The 19,692-nt window shown below is 46.6% G+C and overlaps 1 protein-coding gene across 1 annotated transcript in view; it reads right to left on the reverse strand.

Moving 5' to 3' along the window:
• The window catches only part of Mthfd1l (methylenetetrahydrofolate dehydrogenase (NADP+ dependent) 1 like), a 172,812-nt gene extending 154,378 nt beyond the window's left edge, over positions 1 to 18,434 (reverse strand). The window contains exons 1-7 of the mRNA XM_038340425.2: positions 17,850 to 18,434; positions 9,959 to 10,043; positions 8,358 to 8,408; positions 8,220 to 8,273; positions 5,162 to 5,286; positions 3,382 to 3,482; positions 2,430 to 2,566 (exon numbers count right to left, since the gene is read on the reverse strand). Coding sequence (XP_038196353.1) covers positions 2,430 to 2,566; positions 3,382 to 3,482; positions 5,162 to 5,286; positions 8,220 to 8,273; positions 8,358 to 8,408; positions 9,959 to 10,043; positions 17,850 to 18,073 — 777 coding nt within the window. The 5' untranslated portion in view covers positions 18,074 to 18,434. The remainder of the gene's footprint in view (positions 1 to 2,429; positions 2,567 to 3,381; positions 3,483 to 5,161; positions 5,287 to 8,219; positions 8,274 to 8,357; positions 8,409 to 9,958; positions 10,044 to 17,849) is intronic.
• Between the last annotated feature and the right edge of the window lie 1,258 nt (positions 18,435 to 19,692).

Consider the following 19,692-nt stretch of genomic DNA (forward strand, 5'->3'; position numbering starts at 1 on the left):
GACTCAGCCTCCTGAGTGCTGGGATTGTCACCATGCCTGACCAAGTCCCTTCTTCCTCCCAGACTGTTTAGATAGAGGACTTGGCCCTGTGCTGAGCATGGCTGACAATCGCTGTTAATTTAAGTGCTGATGGTTTGTTATTGTTTTCCAGTTTTATTCTCCAGTCGTAGACTCTAGAACGGCTGCTCGTGAGTAGTACTGATGGCAGTGCTTTATTTCTTTAATTTGAGACAGAGTCTCTAGCCCAGGCTGACCTTGAACTTCTAATCTTCCGGCATCCACCTACTGAGCACTAGGATTGCATGTAGGCACCACCTGGCATGCTGCACTAGGGACTGAACCCAGGCTTTACGCATGCTGAGGCAAGCAGTCTACCAGCTGGGCACATATCTGCTGTCTCCTCCTTTATAACAGATATTATTTCATTTATATTCCCCCAGCTCGGACATAGATGAACTCAACCAAAAAAATGCTTAGCAATCTTCTTCAGTACATATAAGTAAAAAACCTAACGTGTTAAACACAGAACACACGAAACTCAGTAAGTCAAGGGAGGGGAGGAAAAAAGAGAGAGAATGAGAAGATTGGTTGTTCCAACCCACTGAGCCCTAATTACAAGCCAGGTAGCCTGCTAAGTGCTTTCCAGAGACCAGCTGTCTGCTTTGGGCATCACACCACCCAGGGAGGATGTGATCTGATGGCCTTCGCTGCACCGTGAAAACTCATGGCCTCAGAAATGATCCCACTGGGGTGAATACCCAAACACGACTCTGAGAGAAAGCCAAAGAGAGCAGGACAGGACCAGGAACTGAGATAGGAGGAGAAAAGTCCTCAGCAGGGGCTGGAAAGCATCTCATTCACTTCTCCCCCCCCAAGGTGAAGGGTGAAGGCTTTTCATTCCCTTCCTTCATTCTCAAAGTCATGTCAAAGATACAGAATTTAGTAGTCACTTAGTAGTACTTAAGAGTAGTCATAGTAGTACCCATGACTAGGTAGGCAGTCATAGCAGTACCCATGCTTGCCATTACCCAGTTCCTTTCTCTGGCATTCCAAGGTGAGCATTGTGTGTGTGTGTGTCTGTGTGTGTGTGTGTGTGTGTTTCCCTTTTGTTTTATGCTGGGATTATAAGGTCATGTGCATACTAGGCAACTACTTTATTATTGAGCCATCTCCCCAAGCCCCTGACCATGTCTTCTTGTTTGTATGTCCAGGAATTTGTCTATGATATATTCAGACAGAAAAATGTCAAGGTCAAAAAGCACCTTAAACTCTATTAAAGGACTTTGCAAAGGGCCTATTTCACCTTGAAGTCTACAGCAACATGTCAGCTCCTGTTCTCCTACAGTTTTGTCAGTACCTACACCTGTCACTATTTAATTATCGCTGACAGGGCTTGTGAGCACAAATCCTAAGGAGCTGGGTGGCTTTCCACACGTCACTGAATTACCCCATGCCCATGAATGGCCATCTGCCATTTTTCTATTGATTATTTTTGTCTTATTGATTTCTAAGTCTTTCACAAGACAGCAACCACCAGCTAAATGTTACGTAAACACCCCCAATCTGTGACCATATTTTCACTCCTTTAAACGTAGTCCTGATGTAGGAAGACTCCGCCCACTGTAGGCAGAACCATTCCCTAGGCAGAAGGGAAGAGGTGAGTCTAGAACATTCTAAGAAAGCCAGCAGGAGGCAAGCAAACAAGGATCCAAGCACTTATTCTCTTTGCTCTCGACCACACATTTGATGCTGTTTGTTCCTGCCTCAACTTCCCCACAGTGACGGATTGCAGTCTGAACTGTATGCCCAACTAACTAACCCCTCTTCCCTATGTTGCTCTGTCAGGGTATCTGTTACAGCAACGGAAATGAAGCTAGGACAGTAGTTGGGTCTTGTTCTTTCTTATTATAGCTGGGGCTCTTTTCTCTTACATTGACTAACTGTGTACCCGTTTTCTAATCTTTCTCAAGAACCAACTTTGGGCTCTACTAAAAATCACTCATAAACGTTTGTTTGCACATTAGTAATTGTTCTTTCTTTGAATTCAATTTTCCCTGAACTTTTTTCTTGAACTACTCAGGTCTCCAAATGATGTGACTGTCGGAATGAGAAACCATGACAGGATTTGCTTTTCTTTACCTTTTTTTATTCGAGACAGGGTTTCTTTGTGTAGCTCTGGCTGTCCTAAAACTATCTCTCGTAGACCAGGCTGGCCTCGAACTCACAGAGATCCGCCTGCTTCTGCCTCCCGAGTGCTGGGATTAAAGGTGTGCAACACCACCGCCCAGGGCTTTCATTATCTTCATCCTTCAAGATCTCCCACGGTCTTTCCCTAACTCCCTGCTCAGCGTTCACTTCACACACTGCCAGCCTTTCTTTTTTTTTCTAATACCGATACTGAAGGCTGTGGAGTCGCAGGTGAGACCTACCTTGCCTTGGAGCTGAGGTGCTGCCCACGGGGAGCTCATTGTCATGGATCCCTTTCTCTGGAAAAGGGATTGCAGGGCCGCTTCCAAGGGCCCCCGAGCCCCTATCACCAAGACCTTCTTTCCATCCAAGGTGACTCCTACCAACCAATGAGAACTCAATATTAAAATCACACCTCAGAAACTTCCTCCCAGATAGCTTTAACTGAAAGAAGAACACCTGGAAAACACATCTTTTTTTGGGGAATGCTTCAGAAGAGGGAGTGGAAAAACGGTAAGAAACAGAGGTGAGGGAGGAGTGCCGCAAACCAGAATCTTCTAGCTGTGACAGACAGCTTTGCTCATGAGCTCTCGAGAGCTGTGGTTGCCTGTTCAAGATGAATCTAGTCAATATTCCAGCATGGATGGGGGCTCCCAAGGTCCCTCTTCTGGTTGAAAAGCTGCAGACAGCCAACAGCCCATATACATTTAGGCAACAGTAACGGCACTCAGGAGATTCTTTTCTTTAAGAACATGAAATTGCAAGGGGCATTGAGATGGAGGGGGTCTGAGAGGAGTTGGAGAGGAAGGAGAGGTGAGACTTACTGACATCTACGGAACAACAAACTTGCTGATTTAGGAATCATTTTTTGCTGTTTTTTTTTTTTGATTGTTTCTTGAGAGAAACTAATGTTTAAAATGTTAATGTTCATTTGTACTTATTAGAAAATGCTTTTGATTAGTCTATTTACATCCCCAAATAAGAACCAAGAGAAATGAAGTCGCCATTAAATAGCACTTTGAGACTTCAACAAGTCCTTATTTTCAAAAATTATCTAACGAGCAGTAAGCGGAAAAGAGCCTTTCTCTTCTTGCTTCACTCTGAAACTGCCAGTAACAAATCCTCACTGAAAAACAAACAAGCAAAAACCCCAATGCACAGAATAGACCATTCTAGAAGGAGGGGCCACCAGACCTGATTTCTCAACAAGTTCTACTGCAGCTCTGGCCAGAGGAGAAACAAAACACTCAGGGGCGTTGCCTCGCGCCAGCTTCCCCAGATTGACGTCAGTCACCCTGGATCGGATCAGAAAGAAAAAGGACAAGTAAGTCACAAGCCACCTGGTGGAGATATACAGCATCGGTTCCAGATAACTGTGCTGCCATGACGGACAAGTGGCCGAGATGTCAGCTGCACAAACAGTCAGAAAGCTCAGTAGACCCAGCACGAAGTCACACGGGGCTGCATGTCACACCTCCAGAGTGTGGCTGTACTCTGACATGCTGTCCACTTGGAGAGCTCAGGATTGAGTCCATCCCTCTACAGATGGGCAGGTTGACTTCTACTTGGCTTTGGTATTTATCTCCGTGGGGAATTAAGGGAAAACACGAAACCACAAAGGTGTTATCAGTGGCTTTTGTGCACCTTTTTCTACTCAAATCTAGAACAAAGAATTTCAACTGTTTGCCAAGACAATGTTCTCTACCCAGATTGGTAACAGAAAGAAAGACTTTCAGAAGGTTTCTTTGATTCTCCCCTTGTAGGGAAGGTCTGAAACTGTATCTTCTCCCCTGGGGGCTTCCTGGTCTACTCCAGCATCGTCTCCCTTCATGACTGCTATAGAATTGGAGGTTTTATCAACCATGCAACCATTCAATCCATCCGTCCATATCTTTCTTCTGAAGAACCAAGTGCCTTACTTATGCACACACTCTCCCACTGAATTACACACACCCCAGCCCTTACAAAACAATGTTCTAACCCTTGTTTGGGTCTACCCTGGTCATAGAGAAAGGATGGGGTAGAGGAAACCAATGTAGTTCAGTGAGGTACCAGGCTCTCGATCCAGCTGCTGAAGGATACACTAGACAGGAATCTAACTTTAACAATCTGTTTAGAACTTGCAGTCTTAAATGCACCCAGCTGTTTCATCTACAGGTAAAAGTATTTCCCAGGCTTCCATATAAGAAAATAGAGGTTTTACTTTCCAGAAAACACACTGTACCTCCACTGAAGGCTGGTGGCATTCTCCAGCCTATGATACCATCATACCATGGCATCCCACAAAAAAAAAAAAAAAAAAAAAAATCCAACGGCCACAATTCCTTCCCCATCTCAAAAATTTAACTAAAAACTGGTATTATACTGTGTGTGATGGTGATCCATGCCTTTAATCCCAGCACTTGGGAGGCAGAGGCAGGTGGATCTCGGACTTTAATGCCAGCCTGCTCTACACACACACACACACACACACACACACACACACACACACAGAGAGAGAGAGAGAGAGAGAGAGAGAGAGAGAGAGAGAGAGAGAGAGAGAGAGAGATCCAGGACAGCTAGGGCTATACAGAGGAACCTTGTCTTGAAAAACCGAGAAGGAACTTATATCATTAATAAAAGCATTTTTTTTCAACCAGTCTAGGAGAAAACGTGGTTTCGGGGATCCTGCAGAATCAGGTGTCAAGGTATCTTTTACTGTTGATAGAATTACCCAGGGAAGATTATTGCTGACCAGAGACTCCATCAGAAAGACAGGAGCTTGCAGAGTGGATATGATAGTGAAGGATTACCTCCAGATAAATGTGTATTTTCCAAGATGCATGACTTTGACTCACAGAATTTTAAAACTTCTCAACCTTCTCCGCTATTTAAAACTAATTACTGACGAAGTTGCAAAAATTAGAAATTTAGAAAAGAAATCCCCACAGTTATTTATCAATAAGCTTGATTATTTTCTTTTCTATTTTCTTACCCGTCCACATCTTTTTCTGGCTTCAAAGAATCGAGAACTTTGTTGCTAAATGAATCCTCAGAGATCTGAAGGGCAAGGCCATGCACTCTGGGGTCTTCATTAATCTTCAAGATTTCATCTATGATCTAAACAGGAAAAACATTGGCATTGGTCTTGTGAAAGTAAGAGCCAGAAAAAAAATAATAGATGGGGGAAAAAAAGAAAGGATTTCTACATAGGTTCAAGGAGATGACATAGTTGGTAGCATGTGCGCCTACTGATGACATCAGTTGGATCTCTAGAACTTACATTAAAAAAAGTGTTGGCCTTGGTAGCATAGACCTGTAATCCCAGTACTGGGGAAGCAAAGACATGCAAATCTCTGTGACTTCCTGACCAGCAAGCCTAGCCTAGTAGGTGAGCTCCATGCCAATGAGATACCCTGCCTCAAAAAACGCAAAGAGGTGGGTGGCTGCTGAGGTTGTCCTCTGGCTGCAGTATGCACACGCTCCTGCAACCAAACACACATGCACAGAAACACCTGTGCACACAGAGTCCTGAAAATGCGTGTGTTTCTTTTTAGTGCTTATGAAGACTCTGGTGTGAAACACCAGAGTTCCTAAGCTTGGAACAGAAGCTAAGTGCTGAGACTCATGGCATGTAACAAAACCACTGACTCAGAAGCAGAAAGATTCCCACCCGTGTGTGGGGGTGCCTCTCAAAGGAAGCGTCGCTTTACCAATTTTATTCTATTACTTGGCAAAAATATCTGCGCTATTACTACCATCTGGTAGAGAAGGGAAATGCTATTGGGCACAGAAAGAAAATTAGTCTCATTCATTAAGCTGGGAACTAACGTTTCCAGGAAAACAATTAAAAAGTAACGATGTTAAAGATTCTACAAGGCTGGTTAGAACTTCATGACTGTGGAGCATTTGAGATCAAGGGATAAATTATCTTGGGCTATCTTTAATCGTTTTTCTAACCATGCGCTGCTGCTCACCCATGTATCTAATCTAACATGCTTATGACTACCAAGTGAAACTCATTTGGAACTTAGTCACACACCAGCAGCTTCCACCAAGCCCAGAGGCCTCAACACGGGTATCAGATAGCACCTGAGGCTTAGAGCAGAGACCTGCATTCCTGGCTACAACCCATAGGTTGACTGTTTTCATCATTAACAGTTTAAGGGTTTCTCTGTGTAACTTTGGAGTCTGTCCTGGAACTCGCTCTGTAGATCAGGCTGGCCTCGAACTCACAGAGATCCACCTGCCTCTGACTCCTGAGTGCTGGGATTAAAGGTGTGCACCACCACCGCCTGATATGATCTCTCTCTCTCTCTCTCTCTCTCTCTCTCTCTCTCTCTGTCTCTGTCTCTCTGTCTCTCTCTGTCTCTGTCTCTCTGTCTCTGTCTCTCTCTGTCTCTCTCTCTCTCTCTCTCTGTCTCTCTCTCTCTCTCTCTTTCTCTCCCAGCTGCTGGATTTGGTTCCTGATTCCCATTCATGCAGAGAACTGTGATCTATCTGTGAGTCTACCTCTAAATAAATAACCCTACATTATACTGAATTCTGAGCTACTGTGGGATTTCTTTATAGCATCCATCTTCACAGGCTGGCTGTGGGAAGCAACATTCTCTGATCTATTACCACCAAGCTACTCCCTCATCCCACCCCTCACTTACAGGATTATTCCTCCCTATAAAAGAAAAACCTATCATCTGCCCAGCCCTGAAGGGGACTGCAGGTTACTCCAAGGTTTCAGTTACTCTTCATCAACTGTGACACGAAAAACATTCAAGGGAAAGTTCTGGAAATAAACAATTCATTAGTTTGAAATTGTGCACCTCACTGAGTGGCACGGTGAGATCTAGAACCAAGCGGACATGGACCAGTCCTTTGTCTGGCACATCTACACGTGTGAATGGGACCCGCTCCTTAGTCACCCAGGAGTCACGTGGGTTCCCAGATCGGCTGTGGCAGATTCACAGTTCTGGTGTTATGTAACTTTTCTCTTACTGAATAATCATGCCAAAGCACAAGAAGATCAACACTGGTGTTTGAGATAAGCCTAAGAGAAGCCACACGCTACTATAGAGCTGTACTACCTGCAGTTTTAGGTATCTGCTGGGTGTCGTTCCCCGCTCTTATCATCCCCGTATCTAGCAATATTCATCTTGAACAACTCCCATTATGGAGCAGAGCTGGTCTGATCTCGGTGAGAACACAGCTATGACAGGGGGAGTTGACCGCACCATCTTTGACTTGACGGTACGCTACAGAGACACTAGAGAAGCGGGAAGGGAGCACTGCGCTTCAGGTGACTTTGAGATGCTTCTCCCAACCAGCAACTGTTGATTTCCAAACATCATTCATGTCTTCCCTGGACACGTTCCCCCCAAAAGCAAAGCAAACAAACCCCCAAAACGTTGCTATTTCAGAATCTGTGCTTTGAGGTTTTCTACCCCAGGAACCACAACCTACTCCTCCCTGGCACAGCCAGCCAGAGGAAAGTTAGATACAAGGGCTCATGCCCCAGACCAGGAGCATGGCACACAGTCCAGGTCTGTCATAGGTTTATGATGGCTGCTTCTCCCACACTTGAGATGACCCTGGGGAATGATGGTGACAGCTACAGCTAAGGCATGTGGCCAGGATGGAGGGTCTATCAGCTGTCCCCAAAATGCCAATGAAGGAGCCTCAGAATGCTGAGCCTAAAGAGGCCCCTGAAGATCCCCCTGATCTGTTCCTACATTGTATCAATAAGGCTATGGTGACCCCAAGATGCCAAAGGAACGCTCCGAGGTCAAAGATGCTGTTAGGACAGAGCGAAACCAGAGCCAAGTCTCCGGACACTCCCAGCACAATTTTTCATAAGATGCTAATTCTTCTTCAGCCAACAAACAGCTACGATCACCATAATGTCTAACTTGTCTTCAGTAGAAAGCAACTGGGAGAGAGGTGAGCAGATCTCTTCCCCCTGGAAACTCAGTCCCAAGAGGAGGTTGAACCTGTGCCCACAACCCCAAAAGATGCTCATAGGCCCGATGAGAAACGGGAATGAGCTAGGCTGACATTACCTCATCTTCTCCACTGTCTGGAGGCAGGCAAATGTGAGTAATGTCCAGACCGGCCTGAAAAGGAACACAAGATTCTGTTATCACAGGAGGCTATACCATCAGGAATTCTAATGAACTGCTAAAATCACGAGTTCTTACCTCCTTGGCCAAATTCTGGTTTATTTCCTGCATTGAGTTATCACCGCCAGCCTAAGGGCAAAGGAGCAAAGGAAGAATATCACAGTGTGAAAATTCCTTGAAAATGTGTACCAAATACGACGTAGGTTATGTCTGTGAATACAATGAACACAAGTGACCGGAATACAAAGATGATAAGAAAAATACAGAAAAGACTCTTATTCCCAATGGAAATCAGGATAAGAGCCGAGATTTATGTGCATATCATTTAAAAAATGGTAGACTGCATGTCATAGAATATAGTGGTTTGAAGGAGAATGACATTCCAAAGGCATATATGCTTAATACTTGGTCCCCAGTTGGTGGAACTCTTTGGCAAGGATTAGGAGGTGTGGCCTATTGGAGGAGGCGTGTTCCTGGCAGTGGGCTTGCATCATTTCCAGTGTGTCTCTCTGGCTCCTGTGGAGGATGTGCTCTCCCAGCTGGCCTTAACCCCCATGCCTTTGTTCTGTCATAGATGCTAACCCTCTGAAACCATGACCCCCAACTTGATGCTTTCTTTTATAAGCTACCATGGTCATGGAGTTTGGTCATAGCAATAGAGAGGTCACTAAGACATGGGGCATCTAAGAATAACCTCATCATGGCCAGCATCACTTTCTGTGACATACCAAAGATAGGAGTTTGGGGGGCTGGAGAGATGGCTCAGTGGTTAAGAGCACTGCTTGTTCTTCCAAAGGTCCTGAGTTCAATTCCCAGCAACCACATGGTGGCTCACAGCCATCTGTAGGGAGATCTGGTGCCCTCTTCTGGCCTGCAGGCATACATGCAGACAGAATACTGAGACTACTGTATAATAAATAAATAAATCTTAAAAAAAGACAAGAGTTTGGATGTCTATATGTGCACTTAGGTTGCATGGCAACATGTAACCAGATTCCCTGGGAGTTCAAGTTTCTAAACCAATTCCCACGCACTATGAGGGGATAAGGCAGCTTCCCAAGGACGTAGATCACAGGAACCCAGTTCTGTAGTCTCACAAACCAAGGTCCTATTGGCCACACAGGCTGCTATTGTGACACCGAAACAGCCTGCCAAGTACCACCAGAACAGGCCAGCTACTGGACTGAACTGCTTCCAGGACTGGTCCACCCCGTTACGTCCCTGTACCTGTCATCACACAGGGATGCCAATGACACAGTGCCAACTGCGGCTCAGGACTAAGGGATAAACACGGAATACAAAGTCCTCTGACACATGCATGACTTTTGACACTTGGGCTGTAAAACATTAATGTGCACCTGGCATTACCCATTTGTCTTCCCTAGGAACAAGAGAGAACTGACCTCCAAGCCACATTTGATAAATACTCCTAAGTACACCTGGGTTAGTATCTACTGTGTCCTGTGATTTATATGGGTGCCTCCCTTCTGGCCTCCATGACTACCTATGTCTCAGCAGGATGAGTGACCCCAACAGGGCCACGTCTATCCTGTACATGTAACAGCACTTGCCACTGAGCCCACTGCTTTGATTGACAGGACTTATGTCTGGTCTTTGCTTATAAGGATTTGCTAAATTACATCACAAAGTAGTAGGAGAGCACCATGGGCAGCACTTACCTGAATAACAGCAAGTACTGGCTTAAAGGCAGGGCTTTTCTCCTGCAGCAGACTCAGCACTTCTTTGGAATTGTGAATGACTTCTCTGTATTGAGAAAGAAAAACAACAGAGTCATTTCTTTGTTCACGGTTAGAAAGGTCAGGCACAATGGCTGTCCCGCCAAAGCTTGTTACCCTAAGTGAATCAGACAACGGAGAGAGACTGGGCAGAGCGTGAGAGAAGGCAGGGCACAGAGGCATCAAGGATGGCTGATGCAGGCAGTGTGCACGGGCACAAACCTGCAGCCCCGGCTCTAGGGAGGTGGAGGTGTGAGAATTGTGAATTCAAGGCCAGCCTAGACTGCCTGGTGAAACCCTGTCTTAGAAAACCAAAAATGTTAAAAAAAAGAAACGTTAAGGCCAATTCTGAATGAAATGTGACAATTGGATTTCTAAAATGTGTAGAGGGGAAGCAGCTAAATGTAAACATTCATTTCCAAGAGGCTGAATTTTTCTCTTGTATTTTCCAAGTTTAATTCAATAAAAAGTTTGGAGCCAATAAGAGGACTCGGTGGGTAAAAGCACTTGCTGCCAAGCCTGCCAATCAGAGTCTGCCCCTGGACCCATATGTAAAAGGAGTAACTGGCTTGACTCCCCCAAGCTGTCCTCCTAACCACAAACATATGCAAATAAAAAATGTAATAAAAAGATTTAAAGTCTGGGTTTCTATTCTACACAGCACCATTCTTTTACCACATTCCCTTACTCCGTCTCCCAGGAGAAATTAGTTTGGGGTACCATGGGAAAAGGAAACAAATGGGGGGAGGCCTGTGGAAACGGTGATGGCTAAACGGACTGGCAGGGCAGGACAAGACACAGTGTCTCCGGCTAAAGTTCAGGTCTCAGAGTTTGAAGAAAGGATTCTCAGAGACAGAAGAGGAGGGAAAGAACTGTAAGGAACAGATGTGGGAGACGTAGGATGCTATAGCCTGTGGGGCCCCTTCTGAAGATGGTGTTACATGGCTGGGGCAGGCTAGTCTTCTGCAAGTAGTCTTGCTCCTAGCCCAGTGAGGACCATGGTCTTTTTCACAGTCTAGGAGAGGAGAGGCACCTCTCAGATATGCAGACCTATATAAATATAGCAGAGCCAGGCTTCCTTTCTAGAACTTTCTATATAAGTCACTTTAGAAGCCATCATCACTTCTATGCCATGTCTTCACTGGCACATCTCCAGCCACCTGCTCTGGTTTTCTCTCTCAGAACAGACCAAAAGGCTACTCAAAGCAGTGCCCAGTTTCAGTATTAAAAGATTTAGTTGCCTCCAGGGATAGCTGGGTGAACCTGGGGCCCACAGAAGCTAGATAAGCATCAGAAGGCACCGCCGGCTGCAGGCCACCTTTAAATACTGCTCTCAGTATTTATTACACCTAACAACTTTCAAAAAAATGATTTAGTCTCAGTCAGGTGCCGTCAGGAATAAGCCACCTAAAACAAACAACTCCCACTTTTCAGAGCGGTGGCTGAGGGATGTTATGCGGAAGGTGCTGAGCTCTGGTGGACACAGGGAGCAGGGTGCTTAGAAGACCACAGTGAGTTCAAAACTTGCTTGGGAGGTAACCTTCCTACTGTTACAGAGGCTAACCGAGCCAGGCAAGTGTGTCCAATTATTTGTTTGGCTTTGTTTTTATACACGTGGGATGAAGCAGTTCAGTCCCCAGGGTTGCAACTTCATTATTCTGTTAACACACAAAACCACTCAGAAAAGCTCACTTCTCCAGCAATGGGTGACAAGGTTTCTATGCTGTACTGTAGCCCAGCCTGGCAGAGTGGCTAAGCTATTATAGACCAAGCTAGGTCCATATTTTTGCTTGGTCTGGGGAGGTACTGCAGTGTGAGCATCAAGCACTTCTGGGCCTAAGAATCCTTTGGGGGAACATGATAAAAATCAAGGTTCCAGATCAGAAAGTCTTGTTCAATATGCTGGGCTGGGGCCCAGGAGTGTGTCATCTTAAGTAAGTACCAGGGATTCTGGAACATGGCCTATGGATAACAGCCAGGCCTGGTACTCGGGCCTCCCGTACACTAGAGAAGCTTTCTATAAATGGCTTCCTCACCTGTGAAAAAGGTAGATTTCAAGGGCTCTTTATCTCTTCCTTATTGTTGGACACATTTTTTTTTCCTGTTACTAAGGCTGCCTGTTTGAAGGGGAAATGTCCCCCACCCAATCATGAGTCTGAACACTTGGCCTTCAGCTGGGTCAGTGAAGGTTGTGGACCTTTAAGGGGGTGGAGTCCTGCCAGAGGAAGTGGGTTACTGGGACAGGGCCTGGAGGTTTTATAGCTCCACCCTACTTCAGGCTTACTTTAGCAGCCTAACTTGGGATACAATGTAAACAAGAGTCTTCCATGCCTAACAGGCTTTTGCCTCAGACAGTATCCATTTGAACTCCAAGCTCAAACACATCCACCTTCCCTCCCTCAGGTTAAGGTACTGACACTTTTGTCAGGCATTGGTCACGGCAACAAACTTTTAAACATAAGAATTCACAGCAGAGGCCCTCCAGTCTTGCCCTCCCTCACTAGAATAAAAGGAGCATTTTTCAGTGGGTAAGCCATCACTAGGTTTAGTCAGCTGTCCAGGGCTTGGAGAAATGGCTCCACAGTTAGGAGCACTAGTTACTCTTTGAGGATTGCCATTCAATCCCAGCACACATCTGGGGGCTATCACCTGTAACCCCAGTTCCAAGAGCTTGGATGCCTTCTTTGGGCCTCCAAGGGCACCGGACATATAAACAGTGCACCAACATACAGGCAGGCAAAACATCCATAATAATAAATATAATAAATAAATAATATAAGCAGTTAATGTAATAAAATAAATTTTAAAAAAGTCAGACAAAATAGTTGAGGTGCGGGCAAGTAGAAGATACAGATACACAAAGGGGTCCACAATGAAATAATACTACCCCCCCAAAAAAAGCCAGGCCATGCTGGTGCACACCTTTAATCCCAGCACCCAGCACTAAGGGAGTCAGAGGCAGAGTCTGTGAGTTTGAGGCCAGACTGGTCTACAGAGTGACTTCCAGGGCAGCCAGAACTACACAGAAGAAATCCTGTCTTGAAAAACAAAACTAAACAAACAAATGGCTGGGGTACCCACCTGCACACAACTGGCCCTGTGTATCACGTTTTCCATTCCTTTCAGGGACTCCTGCAGTGTGGAACAATGCAAGAGCATCCCCAGGCCCAATACATCTAAAAAGTAGCATAAATGTTTCCAACAGTGTGTCCATGCATATGGGGGAGAAAAACCTCAGTTCTGACTGGGAACAGTGTAGTTGAAACTTGAAACATCCTATTACTAATAAGATAGGTGGGCAAAGGTTTAAGCTAGTGGCATTCTAATACTACCCCTATTATGCTGCTGTTACTATTTCTGCCCCAGCTCAGTCATCTCGGCCTGCTAACTGCACAAAGCTGCCTTGTCCTAACAACGGCATCCCTCATTCTCCCTGTGGCTAGCCGCCGCCACGCCTGAGTGTGGGAGGCAGCAGCTGGCCATGCTACTGAGAAACTACCACTGTAAGCTATCCCTGCATGCTGAGACCATCCGCTGACAGAAGTCCGCACTTAACGTCTCAGCTCTTCCAAAGGAAAAAAGAAGCATCCTTCTAGGAATGTGGAGCTGGTCTCCTTCAAAGACTGCCACTGGTGTTTAGAGAAACTGTCAAGGGTAAAAGCCGAGGAGTGCCATTTTAGAGCTCTCTGCTTTGGCCATAACAGCTTCAGGGATAAAGCAGACCCCAGTTTATCCTACAGACAGAGCTTCTCCGCTCCTCTTTTCAGAAATAAAGAGGATTCATGACCACCTGGATCTCCCAGCCTCTCTCCTGCAGCTGGCTGGGACCCTGTGACTAGTTTCTGGCCAAAAGTAGGAGGCCAGGACTGTGTAGTGAGAGGACCACACACAACCAGGCTGGGAGGTAACGAGACCAGAAATCAGGAGCAGTGGGGAGCCATCCTGAGGGCCATCCTGGAGCCTTTGCTCTGGATGTTTTCTTTGGCCATGGCTATGGTTTGGATGGGTCTCCCAAAGCTCATGTGCTAGAGGCTTAATCCCGGTGCAGAAGCACTGGGGGGGGGGGGGGGGGACTTTGAGGAGGTGGGACAGATTCATAGGGTTGTCATGGGATAATGGAAGGGATGAGTTTACACCTCCAACTCACTTGTCCTTCTGATTTCAGCTGTGCTGTGACGTATAGAGGCCCTTGCCAAATGCCAGCTCCTTAACTGTGGACATCTGACTCCAAAACAGTGGAGACAAATTTCTATCATTACTCAGTCTGTGGTATTTTATTATTAAAGCAGCAAAACAAAACAGAAAAAAGATTCTTGATTCTTTTTTCTGTTTCCTGCATAAGCTGAATTTGAGAGTAATAAGACTATCTTATACACATTATTCCATCAAATCTAAGACAGATTAAAAAAATTAGACACATTGCCAATTTATGTGAAAACAGAAAAAAATTGCTGTTGGTTAAATGACAGCATCCTCTCTTCTTTCCAAAAATGTATTTATGGTATTGATGGAATATTTTTAAAAGATTTTATTTTTATTAAGTATATAAGTATGGAGGCCCAAAGAGGAATTTGTGTTCCCCGAGCCGGAGTTATGGGTGGTTATGAGGCTCTCAGCCAATATGATGAGACCTGGGAACCTAACTCAGAGCCTCTGCAATAGCAGCAGAATGTGCTCTTAAGCCATGGACCATTTCTCTAGCCCCATGAAAGGCTTTTTTTTTTTTTAACAACCTAGGCACAGAACTGTTTCATCATTAGTTCACTCTTCCACATGTATCAAAAGGAAAACAATAAATCGAAGAAGTCTCAAACTTCAAATTAAGGATCTGACACTTCTGAATGTATTCTTAATTTAAAAAAGGAAAAAAATATTTTTATTGTTTGTCAGTTTTTGTTTGTTCTTCATATGATCATCCTGTGTCATAAGAATATTGGCGAGGCAAGAATCCTTAAAAGATGTCATTGTTGTCCCTAGATATACTAGCCGCTGTTGTGGAATATTAGTTGAAGATGCATTACATTTACATTAGTTGAAGATGCTGTGAAATTACATTCATTTATGCTGTGAAACATTTGCTTAATGATGCAAAGATGGGTTGCATTTTTTTTTAATGTTGTATTTGTTTAACTCTGTGAAGCTCTGTTACTCTGCCTGCCTAAAGCACCTGATTGGTCTAATAGAGAGCTGAACGGTCAAGAGCTAGGCAGGAGACAGGATAGGTGGGGCTGCCGGACATAGAGAATAAATAGGAGAAAAAAAGAGGATGAAGGAGTGAGAAAAGGAGGAGAGGAGGACATGAGGGGCCAGCTACTCAGCTGCACAGCAAGCCATAGAGAAAGATAAAAGTCCAGAAGCAAAAGATTGATGGGATCATTTAAGAAAAGCTGGCTAGAAATAAGCCAAATAAGGCCAGACATTCATAAGAAAGAGTAAGTGTCTGTGTATTTATTTGGGAGCTGGGTAGTAGACCCTCCAAAAAGTAAAAAAAAACAAAAAAACAAAAAAAAACAAAAAAACAAAAACAAAACCCAACAGCAAATTACTCTAAGAAGATACTTATAAATTAACTTATAAAGAGAAAAGATATGTTTGGGCTCATGGTCTTGGAGATGCTGCTGCCTGAGATCTGGTGGCCTCCAGCAAGGGTGTCCTATCATCACAGGCGTATGTCTCAGAGCAAAACTCCTCCCATCAGGAGCCAAAAAGGACAGGTGAAAGGATGCTGAGTCAAATCCCCACCATTTCCTTCAAGGCAGGTCTATGAGGACCTAAGCACCTTCTACAAGGCGCTGCTTCTCAAAAGTTCCACCCCCTAAGTAGCCTCGGGATCGCCACTCTGTGGCCCAAGCCTTCTCTATATGGACCTCGAGGAACAACGAACAGCCAGGCGCAACCCTGTAGTTTTCTCTGCAGTCGCCCGCCCTGCAAGTGTCGGGGGCTGATACTTTCTTGATTCTATCAGATGCCAGACAATCAGAAATCACAATATTTCCCCAAATGACCTTTCAGATCACAGGCATTGAGCACCTCCATTATATAAAGGTCATTGTGCTTCCTGGGAACTTGATGCCAGATCATTTCTGATGCACATGGATGATGGCTCTTGTACAGACAGCTACTTCCTGCAGGTGAAGTGATCTAATCTGATCACTTCTCCACTTTCCAATCCCACAGGTGCAGGCAGTGATACACTTGCTGCCATGGCCCCCTGGCCAACAGCAACTACAAGATACAATCAACGGAAGGACACATACTAGGTTCAGAGCTATTCAGAATATGCATTCTAGGATTGCTTCCTTGAAGTAGGTAGCATTGAGGGTTCCAGTTGCAGGTTAAGATGCTGAGACCAATAGTTTGTCCAAGCTCTCACATGCAGTAGTACAGACTTTGCCCCCCCCCCCCCCCCCGCCCCAAAAGACATCTGATTTCTCAGCACTGACCTCTGGTTCTGCAGCAGAACCAGGAAACGCCCACCCATACGTTTTTATTTAATGTCATGATGTATGTTTGGGTGCACATGTGTTGGGTGTGGACACACCACACGTTAACTTCGGGTATGTGCTCACTTTGGTTGTGGAAACAGGACCTGTTATTGGTCTGGAGCTATCGGACTCTGCTGGGGTGGGGAAGCTGGCCAGTGAGCCCCAGGGATCTGCCTGTCTCCGCCTCCCCAGGAAGGGGGGGAGGAGCGGGGAGGGGTGACGGGAACGGGAGGGGACACACCCAAACGGGTGCAGGGGGTATGGAGCTTAGGTCCTCATGCATGTCCCAGCCAGTGCTTTGCTAATGAGTGATCTCCCTAGCTAGAACTCACATTTTTAAACAACGTAGAAATGTAAAACTAAGGATGTTTCATAGCATGGAAAAATACAGGAAAATTCAAACTTCAGAGTTCATAAAATGTTGAATTTTATCAAAAAATAGTGAGAATTGGTTTTTCCTTGACACAAAGGTACCTATGTGATATTTTAAATTTTGCTTCTTAGTCCACTAAATCTTAAGTATTTACTATCATGCCCATTACACAAAGTTTGCAGGTCTTAGTTTATTGTTGCGGGCTATGTGCGACAGTCCCCGGGTCTTATATTTTTGCTCATGTAACTGTTTCCACAATTCCAGCTGGGAGTCAGATCCGTAAGCGGCTTTCCCGCCACCTGCAGGTAGGTCCTGTGCTTGTCCCCGTACACTGCAGTGGCCCAGCAAACCCACTTCTCTGGCTAGGGCCTGCTTCCCGGTCTCTCCCACAGTGGGGCAGAGGCTGAGGAACCGGGGCGGGATGTGGAGACAGGACACAGCCTCGAGTCTGCACAGATCGCCACTGGACAAGGATGAACTTTCTAGACACATCCGCGCTTGACCCTGCGAGCTCTCTAGCGGCGATGTTCGGGACTTTGCGCCACGACCTCCAGGGCTTCAGCCGCGGGTTTCGTCGGAGCCTCCTGGGGCAGGGACAGCAGTGGCGGAATGGCAGGGCCATCCTCCTTGCAGCTCTCCCGCCCTGAGCGGCACCGCCCCTTTTCTATCGGCGCCACGCCCGGCGTGGTTGCATCAGAGTCGGAGGCGGGCTACGCACGTGGAGCGGGGCGTGCGGTCCGTGAGGCGCGCGCGGCGGCTGGGAGATGCCCTCTCCCACAGGGTCCCATACCCCGAGCGCCCCCCCCCCCCACGTCCTCACGGCCAATAGCCAGGAGCCCTAGCAAGTTGGCACCAAGCATTCTCTTTCTCCCGCCCTACGGAAACGGTCCCCCGAGTTCCCCGGCTACCGAGACTCTGCTGTCCCATCTTTGGGTCCCTAGTTGGGGACCTGCGCGCAGGCAAGCCAGACACTCACCTGACGATGGAGGTCGTCCTAGAGGCCTCCGTGCTGCCGGTTCCAGGGATGCTGAAGGCCTGGCCATCTTGCCGCTGCCCGCGCACCCCTTCGGGGTCACCACCTCCGCTGCTGCTGCTGCTGCTGCTGCTGGAGCTACACAGCTCACGGAGGCGACACGCCGGGCCCCGGGGCAGCTGCTGATGGCCGAGCTGGCGCAGCAGGAGAGGCAGGCGGGTGCTCATGCTGCTGCGGAGCACGGGGCGACTGGTCCTCCGGTGGCGCCGAGATGCTGCAGCAAGTTCCTCCCTGGGCTGGCGAGGCTGGCGCCAGAGAGAGCCAAGCTACACAGTAACGGGCCAGCAGCAGGAAAAGACTAGACTCTTCCTCGTGGGAGGAACAGAGGCCCCTAGGGGGCACTGTACCTAGTGGCGGTGACGTTCGGAGGGCGGGGGCCAGCGGACGTGAGGCTGCTGGTTGGAGTTGCCTGAAAGTCAAGAGAGTAGGTGGGGCATCGCGGTGGTGCTGAGCCCTTTCCGTGAGCTTGTAAGGCCCACCCTTCTGCCTCAAAACTTGGTGCCACCCTTGATGTTTAGCTTGCAGCTCACTGTACTTAGGAGGTAGTGGTTCTAAATCCAGTTTAGACCAGAAGGGAGGGTTTATTACGTCGGAAGTGGGAAGTGGCCTAAGGGTAAATGAGTCAGTACTTGGAGTTTGCATCGCTGGCTTTGTAGCCTTATGCAAGTTAACGTCATTGGCCTTAGGACTGAGAGTTTTACAAGGTTTATAATTTCCGAGGCTAGAGGGAATAAGGTTGTGACTGTGTGGCCCCCAACTAAGGTGGGGTAAAATTCATCCAAGGTAGGTAGTTTTTTGGGTGCTCACACTGCCCCGTGTGCTAGAAAGATAGACCGTTTAACCCCAACCGGTGTAAGGAATTGTACGGCATGCCCTTGATTTCCAACCAGGAGAACATGGGGATGCAGAGAAGTCCTTGGCAGAGCTGGTACTTTGCCCAACTCCAAGGATGATCCTCCTCCTTTTCCTGTCTAAACATTTTACTCATGTGTATGGATGTGCTTGCCAAGGCCCCCAAGTGGAGGTCAGACAACTTGGATTTTTACAGGGTGGGATGGGGTTGAGGAGGGGGCAGGAGTTCTGGGACTAGAACTCAATTCCTCATGTTTGGCGGCAAGTGCCTTTAGCTGGTGAGCCATCTCCTGACACAGGGGTCATGTTTTTGAATTGCATGGCCAAGCAGTTTCCAAAGAGGGTGTTATGTAACGCCATGTACCCGAAAACTCTACCTAGGAAAGGCCGTCACGTTTAAGAAAGAAAAAAAAAATGTGCACCTGATTGGAACTGGGAACCATAAAAACTTGTTATGAAAAATCCCTTTGATGGAAGTGAGTCAGACCGGAAGTCCCTTTTGAAGACAGTGTTTGAGGGGCTGTCTTCACTCCTCATCATTGATGTGGGTTGGATAAGTACCCCCCCCCAAGCCCATAAGTTAAGGATCTGGTCATCAGCCTGTGATGTCATCGGACGATAGAGGGGTATTTTAAGAGTTGAGGCTTTGATGTAGGAATTTAGGTCATTAGAGATGTGCCCGTGGAAGGGATATTGGGACCTCTCTCCCTCCTTTCCTTCCAGATACCATCAGGCAAACAGTTTTGTTCCACATACACACCCCTCCTAGGTGTGTCTTGCCACGGACCCCAAAAACTACAGGCCAGCCATTTGTCTCAAGCCATGAGTTCATAATAACCGCCCCCTAAAAGCAGCCTATCTCAGGAATCCTTTTCAGTAATGGAAAACACCTTGAAAGAGTTCATGGTAATCCAGTCCGGTAGAGTGCTGCGCT

Source organism: Arvicola amphibius, chromosome 8, assembly GCF_903992535.2.
Source record: "Arvicola amphibius chromosome 8, mArvAmp1.2, whole genome shotgun sequence".
Lineage (NCBI taxonomy): Eukaryota > Metazoa > Chordata > Mammalia > Rodentia > Cricetidae > Arvicola > Arvicola amphibius.